Genomic DNA, 26,384 nt, shown 5'->3' with positions numbered 1-26,384 from the left:
GTTCCAGTCAGATGCAAGAGGTGGTAGTGTTTCAAACAGGAGCAAAGAGCTGTGGCAGTGTTGTTTCAAGGTGGCTTTGGACAGGCCTTTTACCCCCCCTTTTGCTTCATTTTTCCATTATACAAAACCTTCTTTTTGAGGTCCAACTCGCATGTCCCACCCCAGCAGCCCAGCTATTAGACTGTGCGTCTGTCATCAGTCTGGGCTTCCCTGTCACCAATCCTAACTCAGATAAACGAGCGTAATTATTGTTGCAGTCAAAACAGTTACTTGTTTCCACAGATGATATCTAAAGCTGAAAAAGAAAAAAAAAAAAAGAAAAAAAAAGAAAAAAAGAAGGGAGTGAGTGTTATCTTGCTAATTTAAGATCGGCTGCTGTTAAGGTATCTGCTTTCCTCGGAGAAAGTCACAGTTTTGCTGTTTAACCTTCAGCCTGGGGGGGAGGTGATGCCGACCCCTACCGCAGGCTCTAAAGCCTGTAAGAAGTAATTAAAATGCCAGGAAACAGCAAGAGCAGATCAACTGCCTTTTGCCTGATTCTCGGTTCAGTGTTTGTTTCAGAGCTTGCTAGGAAATGCCACTGCTGTCTTTAGTTGCTGCCCCAGAGCAAAAGCCTTTCTTCTCGTACACCTTGGCTGTTAGGAGCACCCAACAAGTCGTGTAGCCCCCTGCTTTCACTTTGTCTTAGCACGAGCCCTTGCTTATTCATCAAATGTTTAAATGTTGTGTTTTTCAGCTCAAGGATGACAAAGACAAGCCCAGCCTTGGAAGGGTCCTCAGCAACAGCCCTGCCCGCTGTCCAGCTTTCTGAGCAGGTCCCACTGACATCTCCTTCCCTGAAGCCCCTGCAGATGGACGAAGATGACAGCCTGTCTCCTCACCTCCTGTTGCCAGACAGCATCAGCCAGCTGGAAGAGTTTGGCAGGCAGAAGAAATGGCACAAGAAGCAGCATAAACACCATCGCCAGAGACAGTTCAATGACCTCTGGGTTCGGATAGAAGACAGGTGAGTCGTAACTTTTACGGTCCCTGTCCTTTTCCTACTGTCTCTTGACTAGTTGCTCTTTACAGATCACAGGTCGTGTTGATTAGACAATAAAGAGGGTTTGAAAAAGGCTAAATGGGAGAGACAGGGAGTGAAATGGTGGTTTTGGAGCCTAATGAAGAATTAGGAAGAAGGCTTATAGGCATGTTTGATGTAAAAGTAAAGAGAAAAAAGACCAATGTTTAGAAGATTTTAAATACACAAAAACAAAGACTTGTCAGAGTAAAACCAGGGAAAAAATAACAATGGAAAATACTCTGCGTTCACCCACTTTCTTCCAGTAATTATTTTCCAACCTTTACTGTCAGTTTTCACCCAAAGACTCTCCCATTTTCCAAGCATGCAGACTGTCCCTGGGAGGTTTTAGAATTCTGACAAACCTGACTCAATCTTAACTGTGTTCTGGGACTGAAATGTTTTAACATCTCAGACTGTGCTGAAAACAGCAAACTCGGGTAAAATGAAGTACTTGGCTAAGGCGTCCATGTGAAGACAATAGAGGTAGGCACATTTCTGTGGCCAATATTGGTCCAAGGTTAAAAACTTCCAAACAGTGTTTGAATAAGGTCTTCATGTTTGACCAGGGCTTCTTGATGTGTGCTTTTAGGATTCCCGGGCAATTTATTCTCCCTCCTCTAAAACTGAGAAGGCTCTCACTGCCTTTATCCAGGCCAAGTCATGGGCAGATAAACAGCCACAGTGTTTATAGATCTCCTAACAAGTAAAAGGAATGAAATAATCTGTTGAGAACTGGCTGCTCGCCTATACATGTGATGATTATGTTTGATCGTTACTTTTATTCCCATTTTCATAGCACCTAAATTCTCTGCTAGTAAAATGAGTCAGTCTCTCAGAGGCTTCTGCATTTGCTAAGGAAAAAACTCCATGTATTTATGTTTTGGGATTATTTTTTTATTATTTTTATTTTCTTTTTAACGTAGCAGTTGCCTCTTTCTTTTTTTTCCCGTAGTTTATTGTATTCTCAGGGTGAATTATGCAAGGATTCTTATTAAGGTGGTGCATATTAATCTTAATGTAGTAAAGCTGTTTCTGAGGTTAATGCCATCCTTGGTAAGAAGGATTCATGTGTTTTGTTCTCAAAGCGTGTTCGGGGGTTGGATGCAGCCCGCATGAACTAGGAGGCATTTGGTTCAAAATAGTTGATTGCCTTGAGGACAAGGGACTTTTCTTTCTTCTGCATGGGGGCCACTGAATCGTGGTGTCCCATGACGTCCCAGCATTTCACAAGGGTGTCTGGTTCAGCTCGCCATGCGTGTTATACAGCTGAGGTGCTGAGATGTGGTGGGAGCCTGGCAGTTAGGCGCAACCCTCCTGCCCTTATCCTATCTATCCAGAAAGGATATTGGATATTGGGCCTGATAGGGCTGTGGAAATGTGCAGCTGGGGGCTTGAAGCAGTGGTGCTTGCATAGCTTCGGCAGACTTTTGCTGGTTTTGTTTCAATAAGAAATGTTCCTAGGAAAAGTATTTTAAAGGGTAGTTCCCCAGGTTAGAGTTAAATTGTTTGGTTTGTGCTCCCGTGAGATTTCATCTGAATCGAAACCTTTTTTCCCTCTACTTCCATTTCATAAGGATGGAGATTGGGATAAGGAAATGTAAGTTTCCGCTCCCACCACGCTGGTGATGAACCAGACGCTGCATGTCGCCTGCCTTGCTGAAAGATCCCAGGGAGATATTAGTGGGAGATCACAGCCCTAGAAATGAGGAAAGGCTGGAAGAAGGGAAGTCTGCCTTAGGGCTTTCAGATGGTTTTAGTGCTTATGCAGTTCTGGAGTAACTTCTGGTGTTTTCCTGGAAACAAAACAAAACAAAAAATACAAACTGTTCAGCTAAATCAGAGAGTCACAACCAGCTCTGGTTTCCCCATAAATTGGATGGGGTCTCGACTTTCATAAACCAGCTGCTACATATTGTGCTTTTGGCAGTTGGGTTTCATCAGCATTAATTGCAAGCTGGACCTTGCACAAGGCAATAAACAATGAGGTTTCTCTAACTGGTTCCTTTCTGATTGGCAAGAAAAGAGCAGAAATGTGTGCCTATCACCAGACTGTAGCGTGATCATTCTGGGGAGGAAACAACCAGGATGGCTGATAACGTGGGCAGTGCAGTGTGACCTGTGCGGGAGAGAAGCACGTGGCCTCACATTTTGTTGCCTTAGTGATGTTCACCAGCAAGACTGTTAGCACTTGGGTTTGAGGATAACTGGTGTACTAGAAGTTCGTGCTCTGGCCTGTCCCATAGATCCATTGTGCATTTGCATATATTTAAATCGTGTTCTGTACAGGCTGAGGTCTCTGCATATAGTGTTACCTTGAGCTATGGCTCCATGCTGCCAAATGGTTCTTCTTCCAGTTTGAGTTTCCTGACTCACATGTTGTCACCTGAAACTTGACTTGTTCACCTTTGAGACAGAGGGATTTAGGTCATTGCTGCGGCTTTTGGATGAAAGCTGCATAAACCTCACCGGTTCCGTGCGAGGTGTCCCGAATTCAGCCGTTTGAGCTGCCTTTCAACCTGAAAAGTCAAAGAGAAGTATACAGGTGGGGGACAAATCCAGGCGAATTTAAACCAGATTATTGATTCTTGTATGAGCCTCATTGAACTGTGAAATGACTGTGGTTCATACAGCTCTTTTCCAAAGCTTTATTAACCGTGGATTCAAGGACTTTATGAGCCATGAATTGCAGGGCTTTTTATGGACTATGCATTTCTAGGCTATCTCATACACTTCCATGGAAATCTTGGGGTGTTTTTTTAAGCTACCAACACAGAAACAAAGGAAATGAACACAGGAGAACAATCTTAAAGGAACATCAAAGGTCTGACTCCAACCTATAAAAGCCAGGAAATCCATAATTAATGGTTCCACTAAGACTTCAGCTCACACAGTCGTTCGGGTCTAATCTGAGGTTATAGCTACAATCTGAAACGGCCTCGTGAAAAATGAGTCATCATTTAATGTCACACATCATTATTAGTATTTACTTTCAGTTATACCTTGGAGATTGTCCTTTCCTTTTTGTTCTGGCTTAACAGCTGAGGCATTTGAGTTGGCACCCCTGAGTGGACAGTGTTTAGATTTGTGTGTTGGAGGGTTAGTACTGCTGTGAAGGATGAGAAAGCCTCCCCTCTCTCTTCTCCCTGTCTTTGACAGAGCTAAGATTTGCTGATCTCCTGGGTAATCGGCTGCACTGAAGGCTATTAAAAAATAAAAAATGCTGATGAAATGTGTGGTTTCCTCTCCCTTCTGCCCTCTTCCCCCAAAATCTAAACAAAATTTGAAAGTCCTGCCTGGCTGCAGTTTGTGTTTGAAATTGTCAAGAATCAAAATTAAATGGACATTTCAAGTAGCGGGATTTTTTCTTTAATTACTTGGTTTTGCAGAAATGCGCTGATCTGAAGTCTGTCTTGGGGAGGAATTTGAACTTAGATGAAACTTAAACCCTAGCTAGCTCCTGCAGCCAAGAGCCAGCTGGGGCAGCAGGGAGGGAAGGCAAAACCGTTGAGCTGGAAGGCTGCGGTTGGCATACAGGGCATGTTATTGTTCCTGCTAGCTGAGCTTCTCCTTGTAATATAAAAAATTAATTGCAAATCATTCACTGGCTTTTAATGATGAGCTGCTCCGTTAATGGAAAGAATAGAGAAACGTCTGTGACGGTTCAGAGTAGTCAATGAAGGATGGATCAGGACCGTACCTTTGTTCGAGCAGGCAGAGGGTTTAAGGCCACAAGTGAAAGGAGCCCAAGAGAACAGAGAACCTCTCCCAGCTGCAGAGGGAGCATTATAGCTCCTGGGGCCCTAAGGCAGGGTGGGAGGAAAGCCCCTGGGAGAAGGCAGGGAAGTCAGTAACTCGGAGGGTGTTCCAGGAGGTGAGAGCTTTGGAAGGAGCGATGGCAGCTGGGGGATGTGAAAGAAGAGAAATACAGTAGTGGGAAGAAAGATTCAGAGAGGATCTAATGGGCAAATCCGAAGGTTTGTTCCCACTGCCGAGGAAGAGATGTGGGTAAAGATGGTGTTTGGAAAGACTCTGAGGTCACGCAGATGCTTCACTTGCATGGGAAAGAAATTCAAGCAAAAGAATTGTTATCTGAAGAGAAAAAAAAGGAAATATTGTCCCAGACGTAAGCTCAGCCCTGCAAAACCTGCCTTTAGTGGGAAACGAAATTAATTCCCCCTGTAATTGGAAATGGCATTTCTCTGGTAGCCCAGTGCTGACTATTCACCCCATACAAACATCACAAATACCAATTTCTTTGGGAAGCAACAGTTATTTTAGGGAAGGGGGGAAAAAAAAAAAAAAGAAGTTATGCCAGTGATGGATGAAGGGAGACAATGTGTAATAAACTGCACTAAGAGTGCCTGTATAGAGTGAACCTTATCAGTTTGGATGGAATTTAAGCACTTAGCCTGTTATCCTTTCTTTCAAGACAATACAGTGATGGAAAACAGAACTCTGTCAACTCAGACAAACTTTTAATTTCATTTAACCGCATCTGAAAGGTAAATTTCAGTAAATGAATCCAAATTGCTTCCTTTTCACAACACACGGTGCTGAAATACAGTACTTAACTTCATTAAAGAAAAGACTGCTTTTCTTTAGAGGAGACCTAGACACTTTTGAAGTCTAACAGGTAAATTGTGGTCAGATGATTTCCCTCCACATGGTAGCTTTGAGTTTGAAATTTCCATCACTGGGGCCTTGTTTGTTTAAATTACTGTATCCGCCTCCCTGGTAAGGGTACTGCTTGGAGAGTGCATGCCAACCGATGCTCATGGAGGGGGGAGCGCTCCCTCCTCCAGCCTGTCTCTGTGCAGCCAAGTAAGCAGTTGCCACCACTGCATTTATTTGCCCTGTGTTCAACCAAGGATGAGGATGCAGCTTCGGGACCTTTCCAGCTTGTTATAGTGAACTTGCTCCAGCAGCCAGGAACAGCGGGAGCATAGGTGTCTTGGAGTCCCACCTTCCTTCCCTGGTCACACCTCGTTGTTGTTTGGGGCTTAGCTCTGTTGTGTGGCCCCTTGGCTTTCCTCCAGCACTTGTCTACCGTTTTCTTTGCTGTTCTCCTGACAGGGTTTCCCTCTCAGGAAACCTTCATGAGGACAGTCCCTACCAGTCACTGCCCCCAGTCTCCAAGGCATGGCAGAGAAGTATGTACTCCTCAGAAGAATCTCGTGGTTCGACAGCTTGGGTACTACAAGACCCTTCTGTCATGCTGAGTGGTCTCAAAACACCTCCTGGACAAATGCTCCCTCTTGGTTCCTTGGTGGCAGCTGAACCTTTGTATCTTCAACCGGCCTGAAATCTGCTCTTAGTTTGCCCAGTTTTTTAAGAACACTGGTGGATGTACAGTGGCCAGAAGAAGACTTTTGGGCAGTGAAGCAGTACGTCAGTTGGTCCCTCTCTCTCCCAGTGTTGTGTGCCTCTCTTGAACATGCAGTCTTGCTTCTGTGAAGGCATCCTCAGCTCCTCCTGAGCAGAGAGCGCAAAGCGTGGGGAGTGCTGTATTTTCCCCTTCTTAGTTTCTTACCATTTCCATTTGATCCCCCTTTGAGATGAGCAGATGGCTTGATGCTTTAAACAAGCACTGATGTTGGCAATTCTTTCATCGTGCCCTTTACACAGCGCCAAGTACGCAAGCCCTCCAGTGGAAGTAAAATAACAGCACTCCGTGCAGTAGAAATGAGAGGTAAATCTCCTGACTGTAACATATGATACAGTGATGACATATCCTCCCTCCCTCCCTGGATGGTTTTTATTGAGGCTTCTTGGATTATCAGGTTGGTCAGAGTGCACAGAATGCATTAATTAAAGCGTGAAACCTGGGCTCAGCACACAACTCTCCCGTGCATCGCAGTGACGGATGGGAAGTCCTGACATTCGTGTCCAAAATTCTTGCATCTCCATATTAATAGACCCTCCCTGTCAGCTGGCTGTGAGTGATAGCTTCTTTCCCCTCGTGGAGTCAAAGAGTTAATTTGTTATCCTCCAGATGGGGCTGAAAATATGTGCAGCCACACTTTCACCTGCTGGACACGCAAAAAGATCTGTATGCTTTACTTTGTTCTGTTGTTGTTCTCTATAATGTGCTGCCGTTGTGTGATGAAACAAACACAGATAAGCTTAAAAAAAATAAGCAAAACCCTTGCATATTTACTGTCACTATTGCTTAATTGTCTCACTATCAGTATGAACAATTAATATGAAGCAGTATGCAAACCCTATTTTAATGAAAACTATAAATACCTGAAAACAAAATCATTAGAGATACAGAAGTCCCTTGGAAATAGAGACGTAATTTGTATATGGATTTCAATTTTATTTCATGAAACTATATTCCTTATTGGTAATGCAGTAGGTATTTTATTTTTGTGAAATTTAAATCCATCATAAATATTAAATCCATATTTTGAAGGCGAGCAAGTAACAAAATTGGAGCACGCTAAAGCTAGGATTTTTGAACAGTGAGGTATTTTTCAGCACTGGATATCCAAGAGCCCTTTCTGCTCCTTCCTCCTCAATGCTGATAAAGATGGAAAATACAATAAGAGATGTTTTATGGAACCTATTGAGCTTTCTCTTCCTTTCTTGTTTTCTGCTCTTCATTTGGGATGTGTTGAGTAAAGATAGCCTATATTATGCGTTGATATCTACCCCAGTTTGGTGTATTTCTGACTTGCTATCTATCATTGCTAGCTTTGTTAATCTGCCTAAGATCTGTCTGATGCAGCACAAACAAAATGGTTGCTTAGGATTCAGTTTCAAGAAGGAGCAGCTGCTGAGTCGTGACAATCTTTTCCTCCGTGATGCACATCCCCACTTGTTCCGCTGTTTCTCAGCCAGCGCAGTCTCATTTCCTCACCCAGTGCCAGGACTCTTGAATCTGGACAACCTGTTAACTTTTCAGTTCCATGGTTCTCCATTTTCTGCTTCAAATTTTCTTTCTCCAATACTCTTTCTACCTGCCCTTTTTAACTCTGGCTGCATGCACTTGGCATGGGCCCTGGAGCAAGGAGTGGAAGGGGACCCCTCCAGCATCTCCATCCCCAGACCTCTGCACTCACCTCCAGCTCCCTGAGCTCACCTAGCTCGCGAGGTGTCCTTCTTCACTTTGTTAACCAGGAGGTAGACCTCCATGTTATTTCATCATCTTTTGCTTTTTCCTACCATTTTCACACAGATGTCTGTGTGGCCAAAGAACACTGCTGATCAGGCAAGACAGTCAGCACTGGCTCCATTTATTCTTTGCTAAATCCATGGACATCATAAAGTGGTCCAGGCTCTTTTTGCTGATGCTTTTTCTTCTCTTGGCGAATCGGCAGCCTCATGGGCAGTCTCTGTGATAGTGACCAGTGCCAGGAGTGTGGGGGGCAAACTGTGGTCGGGACACCTAAGTCGTTAGCAAAACCTTTATGCTTATGCATTAGATCATTTTTTTTTAATTTAACAGACATTGGAAATGTGCTTACGGTTGGCGTTAAACTAGTGAAAAGGTGCCCGTGGGTATAAATGCAGAAGCAAGTTTATTTTACCTACTGCTTGTTTTAATGTTATGAAGCTACCACGGTTGACTAGGTTAGACTCTATTTAAAGTCTTGAGATTCCCAGCCACAACTGCTCAGTCATAAAAATAAGGTTTCAGGATGGGACCTATAGTACAAAGTGTCTCCTGTGGAGCAAGGCAAAAAAAGGAGGGTGCTTTTTCCACCAAAAGCGTTAACGCTGAGTGAGTTTGACTGTCTTCTGTGTTAATGCAAGGCTTTTTCTCCAGCTATTTTTAGTCTGTTCCAGCAGTGTATCCCACTGTGGCCTGGTATGCAAGAAAAGTTTGCTGTGAGGTTTGCAAACACTTGTATTTCTGTGTTGTGAGAACAGAGCATTTGTGTGTTTTTGGAGCGTGTGTTCCTTCGGCGACTGAAAGGAAGGGCAGACCACGCATGTGATCCGCGCACATGTTTATTGTTGCCTGTGAATAACCATGTACAGCAAATGGGCTCTGGACAAAAGCTTGTTAGCAGATGTCGTCATGGCCCTTCCAATTTATAAATATGAGCCTTGACATTTATATTTTCCATATCCAGAGCTTTCACTAGCCAGATGTTCTGAGGATTGGCTCCTTGGAGTCTTTAACTGTGACTCCTCGTGGCATATTCTCTGTTGCACATACAAAAAAATAAAACCGTTATTTCTGGCTCCTATCAAACAGATAAGGAGGGAGAATGCACTGAGTACCCTCAGGTAAAGGGAGTTCCTCTAAATCTGAAATGCGGTTTAAGACAGCTCTACCGAACTCTGTTCACTCAGCTGAAAATGAAGTTGTCTGGTGTAGCAGGCAGAGAGAATTCCGGACACAGCAGTGTTTTTACCCTTGCTGTTCGGGGTGGGTGAAGAACGCGGTTTGTGTTATACTTGCAAGGCTGACTGCAGCTGCAGACACTGTACGAAGTGCCAAGTGGGCTCGTGCCCGGGGTGAGCAGGATTCCTGAAACACAGAAGTGGGTAGTAAAGGACCTGCACTGCTTAATTGCAATCCTTGGTACGGAGCGTTGTGTTTTCCTGATCGAGCGGGGTGGCGGCCAGCACCACATTCAGACTCCAAACTTTGAGCATGACTTGGCTGACAAAACGTGGCTGCTTCCATCTTCAGAGCAAACTGAATTGCTCCCCAGACTGGTGCGGCCAGCACTGACCCTGCAGGGAGGCTGGACCCCGTGCACGTGAGGTTTGGGGCCGTTGGGGTCAGGAGCAAGGTGTTTCCCTGCCGCTCAGGCTATGGAAGCAGCAGAGACCCATCGATGCCATGGCTGCTCCTTGCACGGGTGCTCGTCAGGGAGAAAAGTTAGTCGCTGTCTCAAAAGCTGGGTTTGGGTCGAAGTGGGACCTCGGAAAGGGCGCTGCTTGCCGCGTTAATGGCTGTCTGCTTCCCTGCCCCAGGGGCACACAGATGTGGTGAAGAGATCACTTACCATCTAAAAGCCAGAGCAAACCTTCCCAAGCACTGCCACCCTAAGCTGGACTTAGATACATATTTGAGTGATCTTTGTATCTAGCAGTATTTAAGCCCCCAAAGATTGCAGATCTGCTGTTCCTCAAGGTAAAGCTCCAGGCTTAGCAGAGATACGTAAAATCTGTAAAATATAAAAAACTTCCAGTGAGTTACTGTAAAAAAAAAAAGAGATGTTTTTAAAATTCAGTGGAAATGCAAACAAACAACACTGACAATGCTAGCCCAGAGGAAAAGGGTAAGGAATATGGGAATTATTTTTGGTTCTGCTGTTCCCCTTCTGATTAGTGAGTCTCATGCCCTGTGAAACGAAGTGAAGTATGACGAGGAGGAGGACAACATCACCTTTGTGGTGGGCGGTTAGTTTATACGAAGGGTTTAACCACAGTTATACTGTGGTAGCAGGTTTATCTAGGACAGAGTCCTCGTAGAGTGAAATGGGAGGAAATCTGATTCCCTGACAGTGCCGGCAGCGTGGGCTGGGAACCCAGCAGGACCCCGAAGGGCAGCTGTGGTCCAAGTCCAGTTACTCACCGGAGGAAGGAGAAGTAGGAGTTATTTAAATTCATATGGTTTTAATGTTATAAAGGCCGGGTTCCTGCAATTAGGAAAATGCCAGGCCAAATTCCGATTTCACTCAGATCTCCTCTTTACAATTCCTGAATAACTTCCCTGAACAAAGCAAGCGTTATACCGGGGGCTTGAGCCCCCAGCGCTGGCGGGCGAGGGAGCCCAGCCTGTGTCCCCAGCTGCTGGGTGTCAGGGTGCCTGGCGCAGCAGTGCCGTGCTGCGTGGCATGGACAGTGCTCACAAGAGCTCGGGTCTGCAGAGACGTTCAGGGTCCAGGTTCTGACAGCCGGCAGGGAAAGCGGCTGCAGCGTGGCCAGCAAGCAGCTGCTTGGGATGGCACCTCTGGGCTTTCAGAGGGTTCGCAAGCGCTTGGGGAGAGAGTTTGTGCTGTGGCTGGTGTCACCGTGGTTGCTTTGCAAGCAGCAGGATGAACCCAAACCTTGTGGGCAATGCAGCAATTTCATGTCCTTGGAATTTCTGCTGATAGATATGCCTAACGAACCTTTTTTTATTTTGAGAGTGAGTCTGTTGGAAAGAAAAAGAAGCCAGTGCTTTTGTGCAGTGGAACAAGCTTGAATTCAATACTGCTCCAAATAACAGGTTCAAAGATCTGACCCAACCTTAATTATTCTTACTAAGAGAGAGTCTGGAAAAATACAAGCAGTGAGCAGGAAAGAGAGCCCAGTGAATTAGAGAGAAAAATGCGATACAGACTAAACGAAGAGAAAAACTGTTATGCGGAGATGGAAAAAGAACAGGGAGAAGGAAAAAGAAAATTAAAATCAAATGGAAAAATGCAGTATATTGGACATCCATTTAAGCCAGTTTATATTTTGGTTGTTCATTCTGTTCCTTAATACGTTGCACAGGCATCTTCTTAGCTGAAGTAATTGTGTGACTTAGAGAACAGTCTTGGAGAAAATACTTAATTTTACAGGATGTTTTAGGTATATCCCTATTCTATATATGCCTATTCTAAATCATTTTAAAATCTGGAGGGGAAAGTCGATATCTTTTACAGTGTTAACAAGAAAGTGACAGGGTCAAATATATACATCCCTATGAATGTATGTGTTCCCCAAGCACATCTAAACATGCTTGGTTAATTCTGTGCATCTGCAAAAAATTTTTGAGCCATAGGGCCCACACAATGCCAAACAAACACTTGAGTGCACATAGGGGAGGGCAGACCAAGTCACTCTGGTTCTAATTAATTGAAAGGTTGAGCCCAAGACATAAAATATGGATTATGATTTTGACCACCCCAAAAATGCAAATTGTTTTGCACATGGGGCTGTACTGGTGAGCACAGGCAGTCTGCAAAATGCAGACAAAAGGTAGATATTCCGCTCATGCTCGGGATTTGGTTCAAAACCACCTGATTGCAGCCATCAAATTAACTCTTTGCGTGTTGTGTATCAGCAGGTTGCCCAAAAATCTTCATAGATTGCAGCACTGGCAAGATTTTTACAATACTAAGGCCATCTGTGTGTGCATCCTTAATGTTCTTGTTTACTTTGGCTGTAAGAACTGCAATCACTATCTGTCCAAGGACCAGTGAAACAAGTACTTGGTTATTTGAGCCATGAAGATGAGTGCCTTAATTGCGCATACAGATCAGGTACACAGCCAGATGTGTGCAGTGGGTGGGGATGAGTTTGTGGATGTTTTTGAGCCCACATCACTACTTAGACTATCATGAATGCATCCTGGCTCGGATGTCAGTGCAGAACTGGTGAAACAAAGGGCTCTGAGCTGTCCCCTCTTAGCAAGGGCCAGGTCCTGGGTAAAACTGGGATCCATTATCCCAGCTCTGTGATTGCCTCGTCCCAGTGCAGAATCACGGGGGGATATTCTTAGGATATTAGAGAATCATCAAAGCATTTCTTAGAAGGGCAAAGGAAAGAGCTAATGTTGTCATCTCCTGCCTCAGGACCACCCAGACACTCTACAACAAATTATGGGTCTTCAGCTACAATATCTTGAATTATTGTTCACAGGGATTTTAAAGAATTTAATTTCTTTCTGTTTTTTCGCCCCCCTCTTTTTTTCCCTTTTTTTTTTTCTTTTTTTAAAGGATGACATGTAGTTTCCTGATGGGCTGGTTTTAATAAGGTCGAAATCTTTGTTGTTGCCAAATCAGAGAGGAATATAACATCTTTAAGTCATTAGATGGGAATGGGGTAATTACTCAGAGGGTGTGCTTCAAAGGTTATTGGTTTTTACAGCATTCTGTGTTTTTACACCATTCTGCAGTTGTCTGAAAAGGAGTGGCGGGCCTGATTCTGTCACTGCCACATGTGTGGGTGCAGGATTTGTATTTGCAGGGTTTTCCTGAAGGACTTCAGGGCAGGAGGCTGGAAAGGGCCATCATACCCAGTCTCCTCTGGGGATGGGGGAAAGCTCAACCTGACTGCAAGGTGCAGGAAACTTTCCCATATCCTGGAAGTTCACCTCAGAAAAGAGCACTCAGGCTGTGCTGAGTTTGTTTCTCACCTGCTCCTTCCCTACCTGCTAGATGCATCCTCATTGTCCACCTTTGCATCACTGTGTCCCCATGCCTGAGGGACCCTCAGGCTGCACTGCTGTGACAGCAGACTCCTCTTTCCCCTGTCTCTGGTGCAGCACTACCCATTGCTCCCATCCCTTCCCGTCCCATCCCCATTCCCTCCTCTGGCCCCACAGCAACTTTGCCTTCACAACGTGACCCACCTGTGGTTTTAGGATGCCCCTGTAGTGCTCAGTCTCACTGCAGGTCAGTGTCACTCCAGGGCTGAATTTGTCATCACAGAGGTATTTTGCAGGTGGCCTGGGCAAGTGGGACCTGCAAATCAGAGGGAGAGCCTGCAAAATGCTTCACGTTGGGTTAATGCTGGTGGTGTCACACTAACGCTTCAAGGTCTTGACTCAGATCAGAGTCAGGGGGGTAATAGAAGTGATTTAATGAGGTTTTGATGGTTCCTTGGTGGGTGTCATAGAGCTGAAAACCAAATCTCCTGGCTTCCAGCCCATGGCCCATTCAGACAGGGGGGCAAAAATGCACTAGAAGCATTTGAGCTGCATTTCAGCATTAAGCCTCCTCCTGTTTACACCATCATGGCCTCCCTGGAACCCCTGATCCAAGCAAGCCACCAACTCCTCCATCGTGTCAAACCTCAGAGACAAGACCCCAAGGAAGGACAGCATGCTGCAGCCCTGCCATGCCTGTTGTTGGGGACCCGCTATGGGGCTGCAGCGGGGAGCTACAACCCCGCCAGCTACTGCTTTTTGCGCGGCAGGATCAGCAGTTTTCCTCTTCCCCACACTGTGGCCCCATCCCTTTGTAGGAACCCATCCTTACCAGTCAAAGCACTTACTGGAGCAAGAGCTTGGCTGGGGTTCAGGAGACCTGAATTCCTGAGATAGAGATCTTCAGAAACAGCTCCTCTCGCCTACCTTAGAGACATGCCTTTGGGGGGAAAGGATTGTCATCTGGAGACATCTTGTTCCCCACGAACTGTAGTGGGAACACAGCTGAAGAGCTCTGACTACAAGCCTGCATCTGCCATAGCTATAATTAATCCCACCCTTTAAATCCTATTAAAGGCCAAGGCATCCGGAAGGACTGCCCGTGATTCTCTGTGATGGCACCTTCTGCAGGTGCTGCTGACAGTCTCAGTCCTGCATGTTCAGGAGGTGAAGTTGCTGATGTTACTTCCCTTTGCCCCTCAAGCATCATCCCATCCTTGTGTGCAGTGTCCTGCTCCCCACCGCTGCTGTTCCTGCGACAGTGACAGTCTGGCTCGGGGTTCTGGCGTGCTTGTTCGTGGCTTTCTGTCCTTTCAGAGCAATGCCTGGTGAAATTTGTGCTTCCCTTTCCTGTCAGTACTCTCTTCTTTTCTCCTAGGGATAAGCCATGGCAGACATGGTCCTAACAAAGAGGAGGGCTGGGGGAATCCATCTCTAGCAGCAGCCGTGCGCTGCCCTTTGCCTCTGCACGGGGGTCGGAGGCTCGCAGGTGCCTGTCTCGAGAGGAGAGAATTGGAATAAGGCTGGATCAGAGCTTGACATTTGTCTCAGGTGGAAGGCTGGTTCCCATTTGAGTCTCGTCAGAAGGAAAGCTCAGGTCGGCAGCAGCGGGTTGTTGAGATGCTCCTGGTGCTGTTGCCTGACCCCTCTGTTGATAGCGTGGCTGCAGCTGCCTCCCAGCGACTCTGCCGCTGTGCTGCTCGCAGAGGGTGGATGCTTGCAGTGTAGAAAATGGCCAAAGATCTGGGCTCCCAGTAACCCTGGGGTAAAGGGAAAATAGTAGAGATAAGGCTCTTCTTTGGCTCATCCCCTGACTTCTCTGTTGGCCACAAACCAGCGTGTGATACTGCTTACTCATGTAGACACACAAAGGCACTTTACTGCACTACTGCAAATAAGCAGTGGCCTCCTGTAGACCAAAACCGGATTCCTTAATCAGATCCAGGTTGGATTATTTACTTTTTTTTTAATGAACTGAACCTTGTGAAAGCATGAGCCTCTTGGCCTTGATCCCACAAAGGACTTTAGGGCGTGTGGAGTTGTAGGTATGTGAATACTAGCCTTGCTGGAAGCACTCCTGTGCTTCCAGTGCTTAGCATCCTGCTAGGCTGGGACTAGCAGACTCAGCATTCTGCAGGATTTATCCCTCAGGCTGCAAGTGTCTGTAAAAAAGACAATGATGAAGAAACAGATGAAGCCTGAGTGTAATGGAGCCTATGCTGATCTAAAGAATACCTTCCAGAAACACAGCAAATAATAGTATGAAAACATCAGGAGATGGGGACTTTGCATTCCCTTTAGGAGGTTACTGTAGTGGTTTTCACAGTTAAATCCTTGTGACTTACTTCTAATGCGATTTTTTTTTCGCCGGCATGCTCTTTTTTTTTTTTTTTTTTTTTTTTTTTTTTCCTTCTTGGTTGAGCACTGAGTCCTTTCTTTCAGACATGTGGTCAGATTTCTTGCCAGCCAGCTTGTTTACATACTGCAACAGGTTGGTCCCAGCGCTTTAGGCAGATGTATTTTTCAAATCTTGATTAATAAATTTTGATGACATAAATAGGTCTGGTTAGTTCCAAGAATAATTGTCTTCACTAGCAGAACATTATTCCGATCACCAGGAAAATAATGTGATCAACTCCTTTCACATCTGTTCATTAAATGAAAAGGAAAAAAAAATAGGGCAAAATTTGTTTGAAAAGAAACAGGAAGCATATGCTTAATATCACTTAAAAAAACCCTAGCCATCATAAGGTTAACATCAAATCACAAATGCAAAACAGCCATTATTGTATTTACTCAAAAAAATTTTTCAGTTTACTAGCTCTTTAGGTTTTCAATTGAAACATGCGTTTTTTCAGGATTCAATCTGTGCTGGCACATTGTCCTGATAGGCTTCTTTCATCAGATGCTATTGTAGGAAAGGCTGCCTGAGTCCACATTTGTTTACATTTATTAAAAATAGTTGTCATGTGTTTATGTAGCTCCTTTGATCGAGAAAAATCCCCAAACACTGTGTAAGTTGTGCTTAAAAGGGTCACTTCCTCCGCCCTGAGCAGAAACCGTGTTGGGACTGAGGCATGGCAGCAGATTGGAAACACACAGAAATAGCACCATACTTCGGTGGGTCCTCACCCCCCCAGAGCACCATCAGTTTTCCACAAGCTTCAGAACAGTTACTGGGCCCATAAAGGCAGTTTGGACTTTGGGGCCAAAAAGTAGTGTAAAGACCATCTTCCTGGAGATAGCGTATTTTTCATGCACTTTCTTCTGCTTTGCAAATAAAGCAGCAGCGGTACCTACTGCACAAGGCATAGGGCTGGCAATAGCTCAGCTAGACCTACTGCTTCCAGTTTGGGGCGTCTCACTCCAGAGAAAATCAGCTAGGCAGAGCCAGGGGAGAGTAGAAGAAAGGACAGAGGGAAGGCACCTAAGGACTTGGAAAGGTGGGGGGAATCATTTGTTTAAATGAGAGAAGGCTGGGGTGAAACATGCTTAAGTCTTCAAAACACATGAAAGGCTGCTGAGAAGATGAAGGGAATAAACCTGTCCGCGGGGACAGGAAAAGTCACGAACTTGAGCTGTAGCAAGGGAGATTTGGTGAAACATTAGGCAGTAATTCTGGATGTCAGGAATGGTGAAATGCTGGAATAGATGTCTGCAGAGACTCTGGAATTACCATCATTGCAGGTTCTTTTGAGTCTGGATTAGATATAAATGTCTGGAGGGGTTTAGATCTGTTCCTGTCTTTGGGACAAATGAACCAGAAAGTCCCTCCTGGTCCTACCTTCGGTCGTTCTGCTGTGGTGTCACGTGTGGTCAGGTGAGCCCTGCTTATATGGGTAAACCAAGTCATGCTAAAAAAATAAGTTTGTGAGCTCCTTGCAAAATCCTCCCAAGCTAAAGCAGAACAGAAACTCCTGCAAAGGATTGCATTTGTGTTTAGTTTTCAGTTTTAAAATGTTCCCAAATCATCAAGGTGCTCCAACATGCCCCCAGCACAGAGGGCTTGAATCATATAATTGGATTCAGTGGGGCCTGTTTGCAGAGTCAGTGCCTGAGGCCCCATTCTGGAGGAAAGTTTTACACATTCTAATGATGGTAAGACAATGTATGACTAATGCACTGATGTGAAAAACTGCCCTATTATCTGATCAAAAGTACAAGCTCATGAATATGATACCGCAGGTCATTTGGCTAAAGGATACCTGGAGTCTTCCAAATTTTTAAAACAATCCCATACACAGAAGCAAAAAAGAGGTATGAACAGTGGAGCCAGTGGTTGCCTGTTCACTACAGATCATGTGGAATGTTTTATGGAAGATATTTTTATCAGACACAAAAGACTGAAATACAGAATATCCTGGGCTGGCAAGAGGAGGCGTGGTAATAATTCAGATTTTCATCCCTCAGATCTGTGATTCATTTTTATTATTCTCTGTGTTCATTTCAGGAATTATCAGAACCTCCTTGAGGACAGTGGAAGGTTTCCAGTTGAGTTCAGGGGACTCTGCTGCTGTTTTCACCCTTAGGGAAGGTCCAGGGGTCAGTGAGGTCCTACGTGCATGTGCAGGCATGCTCAGAGGGAGTTTGGAGACATCACCTCCCGACACCAGGGCCTCCTCTAAGGTTAGGTTATAATCTAACCTGGCTCTCTAGGGTCCCTCTGTGACCCCTAGGAAGAGAAAGACCCAGAGCAAGAGTAAGTACCCCCTAGAGACCTGCACTGGAATGGGGTGGACCACCTCCTGGAGAGGTTTCTCTCCCCATTTGCTATAGAAGCAGCCTAGTTACAACCTTGGGCCACAGTTTTTGCAAAGAGTTTTGTAGCATTTGGTAAAAGGGATTGTTCTCTCTAAATATCTCTAAACCACCTTGGCAGTTGGCTAGAAGTAGTTGCATTTAAAAAAATGTTTTGTATGGATAAACTGTGATTCATTTGCTGTTAACATGCTTTGTACACGTTAATGGAAACACACTGTTCTCTCGTAAAGCACTTAAGTATTTTTTAAAAACAAACAACCACCCCACCTAACAGTATTTGTCTTAACAAGGAAACCTTTATAGAAATCTAATGTCTTGAAAAGAGAAAATGACCTTGCTGACTGGGGAGAAAAGTGGTTAAAAATTCTCCAGACTTTTGATAGGAAACTGGGATTTTAAGTAAACTGTAGGGGTTTTTTTTCCCCAAAAAATACCAAAAATGTTTTCAAGGCAGGGAAAAAAATGCCACAACAAAAGCCCAACAAAATACTTCTGCCAGTTGACTAGAAAATGGAAACATCACACAGAAGTGTAGAATGTTCATATAAGGCTACTTTAGGAATCCCTTAGATATAGTTGGTTGATGAATGAGCTCGTGATTCTTTTACAGGGTCCGTGGCCAGCCTGTCCCCCATCGGACATCTCATACAGTACGTCCCTGAGGTGCAGAAAGACAGCCTGCACCAGGGACACGAATCTCACTGGCGGGTCAAGCCCATAGAGTGTATCAGGAGCAGGATACACCCAAACAGCAAGTCTGAATGGCATTCTGGCAATGTTCTTTTACATTGAAATTGAAAATCAGACTCTGCTTGCAGTTTCAAATTTAATTTAGGGCTACACTGTGTAGCTCTGTACAGTGACAAACCATAAGCAAAAGATGAGTACAAGCACCTACGCATACTTCCCTTATGGAAAACTGGTACAGGGAAAAAAACCCGGAATTGTGATGCCGTTGTCAATGTTGCCAAATCTGTGCACCACAGCATCACTCAACAGGATAAATGAGATCTGGATGAGAAGTTGGAGCCTGACTGCATTTCTGCTGAATTACTCCGAGCATGTAGTACCTCGCATCAGAAGTGTGCTTTAACGGTGCTTTGTATTCGCTGTGGGAAGGCCATTCATACTTGACACTATGTATATTACAGGAGCTCGGATATACGGTGCCTAATCTGGTATCATTCTTGCCAGCACTAAATTAACCACTCAAAAAAGCTGGACAAATTTGAAACAGCAGCATTAGCTTATCCCAGATCAACTCTTTGTATTAAGTGACTGCAGAGGTTTTGATGCAATATAGCAGAAGCCCTAAAGCTAGATGTCTTGTATCATCAGTTCAAGACATAAACCAACCACTCACCATGGGAATTTAGGTTCCCATGAATTAGGGAATTAAGATTCATGAATTAGAATCAGCAAGGCTTGATTCTCGGTTCCCAGCAGTTTGTTCCTCTGAAACAAGCACTGCTTTTCACTGTCAAAGTCCCAATACTGGTTAGATGGATTATCTGCTCCTATGAAGCAATTCTCCCGTCTTTAATTCAAGACTGCCTTTTATTTTTGCTCTAATTCATTGCACATTAGTGAAGATCACTTCTAGCTACAGAACAACTATCCCACCCAGAAGATGTGGTGACAGTCTAAAGGATGAGGGGAAAAATGAAATTAATTATCCCGAAGCCCAGGGTGAAGTGTAATGTGCAGTGATTGTCTATTGGATTTGATATTGACCCACATGTGTGTTTACCAGTGCCGCCTTCTGGGTGGATTCTGATGTTCTCACAGTTTGTGATTGACTCAACACATTTGAAGCATCTAAGCTGAAAGCTATCTTAGACAGAAAAAGACAAAAGCCTTCAGTACTACTAAATTCTATTTCTGCGTGTGAAACTGGAGCAAGGTGTGGTTCCTTTTATCTGATATTATGCAAGAGACACTGCCTTTTTCTTCCAAGGTCAGGCTCTCAGATACTGTAGCTAAATATTTGTAGGACTGCATAGCTTCTTACCCCATAAAAAAATATTTGATGGTCATTTTCAGTGTCTCCAAATCCCCTTTATGGAAGATTTAGAAACCAACACAGGGAATCTGCAGGTGTTAGCGTCACATCTTGTTTCCAGGAGTAATTGTCTCTTTCGCACAGTTTGCATGCTCGGTTGTGCTGCTCTGTGACAACTGATGGATTGTGGATCATCCGATAACAGATGCAATGGAAGCATTTTATGAAATGGAGATTACAACTTCAGACTACCCAATCAATTGTAAATGGACCTTTTTGACCTTCAGTGTCATGGGAATCATGATGAATTCCAACCTGCAAATTCAAATCAAAGTACTAACTCAGGCTACAATCAATAAGCAATCACACTACTACTGAGGCAAATCCACAGACAGGGAAACTTCACACAGAGTCTGTTTTTGACATTGCCTTTTGATCCAAAATGGCTTAAAACTAGGAAGAGAAACAAAGCTGCTGAGTCTTCTGTGCTCAAGGTTATCAGTTGTGTAAGGGAATCCTGAGAAATCCTTTATGGCTTGTGAAACAGGGGAAGGACGTGTTTTGTGGCCCCTCCTAGACTCAATATCCAGTCCATAGTAAGACATGTCTCTGAGACATGGACAAATTTTGAGACCTTTGGTGGCAAGAAGGTACCTAAGAATGTAAGAATGAAGTCATCCTGGGTCAGCACAAAGATACATCTGTCACAGTCCCTGATCCTGGCCAATAATGGATCCTTAAAAAAATGAGTGCGCTAGGTTAGATCCATCACGAGTGATCTCTCCTTTGGCTGTATTCCACCAGCAGCCAGAAGCTGAGGGACATCCTGAATCAGAGCTGTTTCCAGATCATCCCACTTACCAGCCCCGGGGCCCTCCCCGCATGTCTAATGCATGCAAACAATAATAATAATTGTGATGGTTATCGTTGTTGTATCAACACATGGAATGACAGCTCACAGGGTAGAGATAAGGGTTCTCCTGTTTAATTTCCTTCTCTTGTGTTTTCTTTTAGCACCACCACGTTGCCTTCCTATATCAGGATAACCAATGGCTACATCACAGTCAAACCTCCCATTTGGATTTCAAACCAGCTGGATCAGAGACCGCGTTCAGATCGCCCGTCCCAGCCTCAGCCCACAAGCTCAGCTACAACCAGCCTTTCATGGCCATCAATAACTTCTCCTCTCTGCGTGGCCATAGCTTCTTTTCTCCTGAATCTACTGCAGCCTTCCTGACCACATTAGTATTACGTGCAATCCCTTGGAATAGAGAAGAGAGATAATTTATGAATGAAGTGGAGGTTAAGACAACATTACAAGCTGGACCTTCTCAGTTGACTCAGTAGTGCCTTCTAGCTGATTTTGTCTCTTTGCCCAGATACATTTTGAAACTCTAAAGCTTTATTGTAACACTGACTTACATCTTCTTTTTGTAGAAGGATCTTTATTTCCCATAGTGCTATGGGGTTTTGTAAAATATACATGTTCATATAAAGAAGAAAAAAAAAAGAAAAAGAAAAAATGTATTTATTCGACTGGTAAACTTATTTTTCTTGTTGTATATGTTAATAACATCCTTATTAATCAGTAGCGATGGTGAAACAGATAAATTAATATTTTCTATATTTGTTTTCTAACTGACAACTCTGCAAATGTCTGAACTGACACCAGATGAACACCACCTTTGTTTCTTTAACCATTACTTTTTACAGCAACTGTCCAATAAGTACATTTCTGCTGAACTATATTTTACTTTTTTCTATCTCGTTATCATAGCTTACACTGATTAAAGCAGATCCTGCTCTCTGTGGCCTATGCCCATTAGAAAAATAGGTGCATTCTTAACTCATTCGCTGCTACAACCTAAAACACCAGTTATTTTTATATGACTTAGTACATCATTAGTCACGATAACCCTCTAAGTTCCCCTGTTGTCTTTAACTAAACTATTTAACTTCTTTGGAAATTACCGGTTTCCCTCTTTGCCCTGGGATTAATTCATTTGCTAACAGAAATTAAGACAGCTCTTTCTTAATAAAAAGTTGCTTTTAAAGTCCGCAATAATCCCACTGAAATTATTTTCTTGTCTCCCTCATTTTATATAAACACAAGCTTACAACCTTTCCCAGTGTAAACAAGAACGGAACTTGGTCTGTCTATAGGGTATAAAGGTGTCGTATCCTGTTAATCTATAGAACTTGTACCAGTTGTATTAATGCAGATGGACAACCTAGAGGGCAATAAACTTCTACAAATTCCTCTTCATCTTGCTATTATGACGCTCAGAGCCAATATCTCCGTGCTGAGTTATGACTTGTCCAAAACCTGTTCAAGACCCCTATGTCAAACGGAACATTCCTCCACCTGTAGACAGTGGTACCTCTGTTGAATTAGATGGGAAAATTGTGACACCTTCCGCTCACTGAAAAATCTGCTCCCTATCCCAGCAGTTACTTTTCATGAATGCAGTGAACAACATGTATGGGAAAAAGAAACATGTCCATCTTAAAAACTATGATGTGTAATAAGGCATGTTGATTTCCGCCCCTCCCCCCAACAAAACATGATGAAAAATCCATTCAGATACAAACATTTCAACCAGAAAATTAATTTTGATTGAAATAGTATTTTTCTTTCTCAGTCATCTACAAACCAAAAATAAAAAAGTATGCGATGAAAACAGTTAAAAAGACTTGAAAAACATGAAAATACAATGGAAACTTTGCTTTAAAAAAAAAGCAGTGCTTTTTCACCTTGGAAAAAATACCAGAAGATAGTGATGATGATTATAGTAATAATACTGATAAAAGCCTGACTGAAAACAGTCACGCTGGTTTCCCACCAGCCCTACAGCCTGGTCTCCAGGACTGCAGATGATTCCATGTAATCTTCAAGTCTCAGCAGTGAGAGGGACTTCAGGATTCACCGTTTGGTTGTCATCATACCAGTTAATTTAGGAAAGTAGGTTAGAAAATAATTAGACTGCAGAAGGTGCATGGTTTTATTTGAAACCGTGGTGAAATACTGAACTTTTCCATCATGCATCCCAACCCGTTGCTTTGCAAGGGCCAGGGAGAAGCCGGGTAACTTCTTTTTTACTTACTGCACACCATGACCTCCAGCCTTTGCTCTGTTTTTGACAGAAGGTTCTGTAGGCTGGCAGTCATTTTAAGTGGGTACAGCACACAGTGCTATACGCTACCCCTATTTTTTTCAAGCACAACAGTTGATAAGGCTGAATGGAGAACTTTAAGCTTTGTCCCAAATGTGGGCTTCAAGCACACCCTGTGCATACTTTTATATTGTGTATTTTGGCTAGCAGAAGATTAGAGATGTTGGTTTTGGATGGAAGCCATTCACCTTGCATAGTATTTATTGCACAGGGCTGAATATTGGAAACATATTTTGAGAAGTTTCATTTTGGTTTTATTTGAGCTATTATTCTAGAAATGCCTTCATTTGAATATAATGGCTTAACAGACCTTCAAATTAAACCGTAACGCATTTAAAAAGATGATTGGTTCTCCTGGTGCATGCAAGACAGAGATCAGAACTGAACTATAATGTCTTATTCACAAAAATGGAACTGGAAGTAAGGCAGGCAAATCTTAAGGGTGATGATAAGTTACATAGTAAAAGTGAACAGCCAACGAACCAAAAGCCATTGAGCTTTATTTGTTGTAATCTGATCAAATCCAGAAAGGATTCTGTGGTACCATCCCAGAAGTAAATCCAGGTGTTGGAAAACTTACAGTATAAATAGACAAGACCACATAAAGATAAGGGAGAGAAAAAAGAGCAGAAAACAGAAACGGCTTGTCCAAGACCATAAGGAAAACCACCAACAGGACCAAGACTAGAAATTACGGTTCTATATTTTCCCAATCTGTGGCTTTCTCCGTAAGCCTCTGGGGCTTTTTTTAATACTAGGAGCACACAGCTATCATCATACTGCACAGAATAGTCATTCCGTTCGTCACCGATGAGGCTTTTTGCTGAGTAACTCCTCCACTAGACAGTAATATTCAGTATTCATTAGCTCAGGTATCATGGTATGTTTGGATATCACAGTATGTAAGTAGTTTGGATATCAAAGTATATTCTAACTTGTTTGCATTTCCTGGCATTTTGTCCATAATTCTGTGAAATGAATGAATGTTCCTGGAGCTCACCAACTTTGCCTTGTGGTGGTGCCCCGTGTTTGTCACACTGCAGCACAGGTGTCAAAGCAAGGTGTGTCCTGGCTTTGGGGCCACACACCTGACTGCTGCCACCTAAAAGCATCTAGTTTACTCGGTCATCTAAGCTTTCTCTGGTTAAGGGAGAAGACATGAGTTTTACAATAAATATAAGATTAGGTAGCTTCCTATAGATCCTAGCTCAGGAACCCCACACAAATGGGTTCAGCACAGTTTTCCAACCAACCATTTATTTTTTTTCTGTTCTCTTACCCTAAAGTATGACTTAGGGTAACCTTTTTCAACACATGGCACTTAAGCATAGCAATACTGGAAGAAGGAGACCCTCACTGTGATTAATAGAATGGATAATTTATTAATCAACTACAGCAGCCCAGTATTAATTGAAATACGCTAATACTGGCTAGCACAGCTCTATGCACATCCATTGCAATGGATCCTGATTACATCCACCATGAGTTTAAGAAGCGTGCATCAGATCTGACACGCTCTTGAAGTAACCTGACTACCAGCTTCATGGGGCTTCCGTTTGCTCTGTGGGTTCCTCGCAAAAACTAGGAACGAACTGTTTCCTTTCCTCCAAAGGAAAGCTCAAATTCCCACTTAATCACGAGATTCCAGGAGCAGGAGTTTGAACAAAAATACCCATGCCTACTATATATGATAGCAAACAGCAGTGATACTGTTTACCTCTGAGAAACACCGCCAAGAGAGCCACTCAATGTCTAGCAGTCAAGGGCGTGATTTTGGATGAGTCTAAAGCAAAATGTTCGTACGATTCGTCTTTTCAGCTGGGCTACAACCAACACCAATACAACTCACATTATATGTAACTGTAACATTATAAATGAATGCTAATTATCTGCCAGGCTCTTGCCCTGGTGGAGTACATATCCCAGCCCACCAGCAACAGATCTAACTTCCACTCTTTCATTTTTTTAATGCTTTTTTGCTTGTTTAACTATGGATGATGCTATATTAATATGCACTGCCACTTGGAGAACCAGTTAGTAAGTTGGGACAGAAGGTATTCTATATTTCATGACTGATGTAGTTTCTCTGCAATTCCTCGAGCTGTTGAATAATGCAATACCTCATCTGGCAACAAATGATGAACATGATTTATGATAACTATGCTTTATACAGGTGTCAGAATCTGCTTTGGTGAACTTCCCTTCCCATTCCTCCAAGCTCCACTGTAATTTAGGAACACCCAAGGTACAGAGTTGTATATTTATCTAAGTTCTTCAATATACAATTGTGGAGAGTGAGAGAAATGCAAACCAGGAGAACTTAATCTATATTTAGTGCATTGATGAGTTGAACGATATGACCCAGTCATTGCCATATACCACAGGGAGGAATTTCTCACCACGCATATATGTTAGAGAAACCAAAGCACCAAAGTTATTATCTCAGTGTAAATGTTATCATTCCTAACTTTGCTTAGTACCGTATTTCTATATTATATCCAAAAAAAGTATATGGGCTTGTCATATCTCTGAAGCGATCAATGTTCCATAGAGTGTGCTCAAGTTCAGATTCAATTTGAGCATGTTTCAGCGTAACTGAAGCAGAAAGATAATTACCTAATTTTGAGATTGGGGTGGGGGTGGGGTGGGGGTGTGTGCACGTGCACAGGTGTGCATGTATATGTGCACGTGTGCGTGTGTTTTGTCCCAGCCCAGATGCGACCTTTCCTGTGACTGGCTTTTCAGGAGGCACCTTAATCTCGCTAAAGGCAGAGAGGTTTTTCCAATAAGTAGTCAATACTTGTCTTCCACAGGCATGGTCCTGCAGGTTCATGCTCACACGGAATTTTCAATTGCACGTTTGTCAGTTTTCAATTCAAATGTATTTCAAATATTTTTTCCTGTTCCGCCTCCTGCTTTCATGAACTGATTTGAAGAGTGTAATAAAAAGATACTTTCTAATATTATTTTGTCAAAATATTTTTGTAGCATAATATATTAATAAAGTGTTATTATAAATCCATAGCACAAGAATCTTGTCTGTCTAGGTCCTTTCCTTTGCACTTAAAGCTGGGGAATCACTGCAAAAAAGGGAACATTCCATTTGTAGAGCTTATGCACCCTGCTTCTCTTTTGCCCAAGACCAACATGGGATGGAGGAAATCACACTCTGGGGAAGGTTTCTCGTAGAATGATGTGGTTTTGTCAGGTCCATTCCTGCGGAGATGTGAAGAATCTATGCACCTTTTTACTGGTGACAAGTTGCTGCCCTGGTGTCTGGAGCAGCCTCAGCCCCCAAGCCGT

General features: G+C 43.5%; 1 protein-coding gene across 1 annotated transcript in view; it reads left to right on the top strand.

The window, feature by feature from the left end:
* TRABD2B (TraB domain containing 2B) overlaps positions 1-26,080 on the top strand; it is a 295,983-nt gene extending 269,903 nt beyond the window's left edge. Inside the window, 2 exon segments of the mRNA XM_055815797.1 lie at positions 737-1,006; positions 20,923-26,080. Of these exon segments, the coding sequence (XP_055671772.1) occupies positions 737-1,006; positions 20,923-21,145 (493 nt within the window). The 3' untranslated portion in view covers positions 21,146-26,080.
* Positions 26,081-26,384: the final 304 nt, after the last annotated feature.

Source organism: Falco peregrinus, chromosome 10 (assembly GCF_023634155.1).
Source record: "Falco peregrinus isolate bFalPer1 chromosome 10, bFalPer1.pri, whole genome shotgun sequence".
Taxonomy (NCBI): domain Eukaryota; kingdom Metazoa; phylum Chordata; class Aves; order Falconiformes; family Falconidae; genus Falco; species Falco peregrinus.
This window is presented reverse-complemented; position numbering and strand designations above follow the sequence as displayed.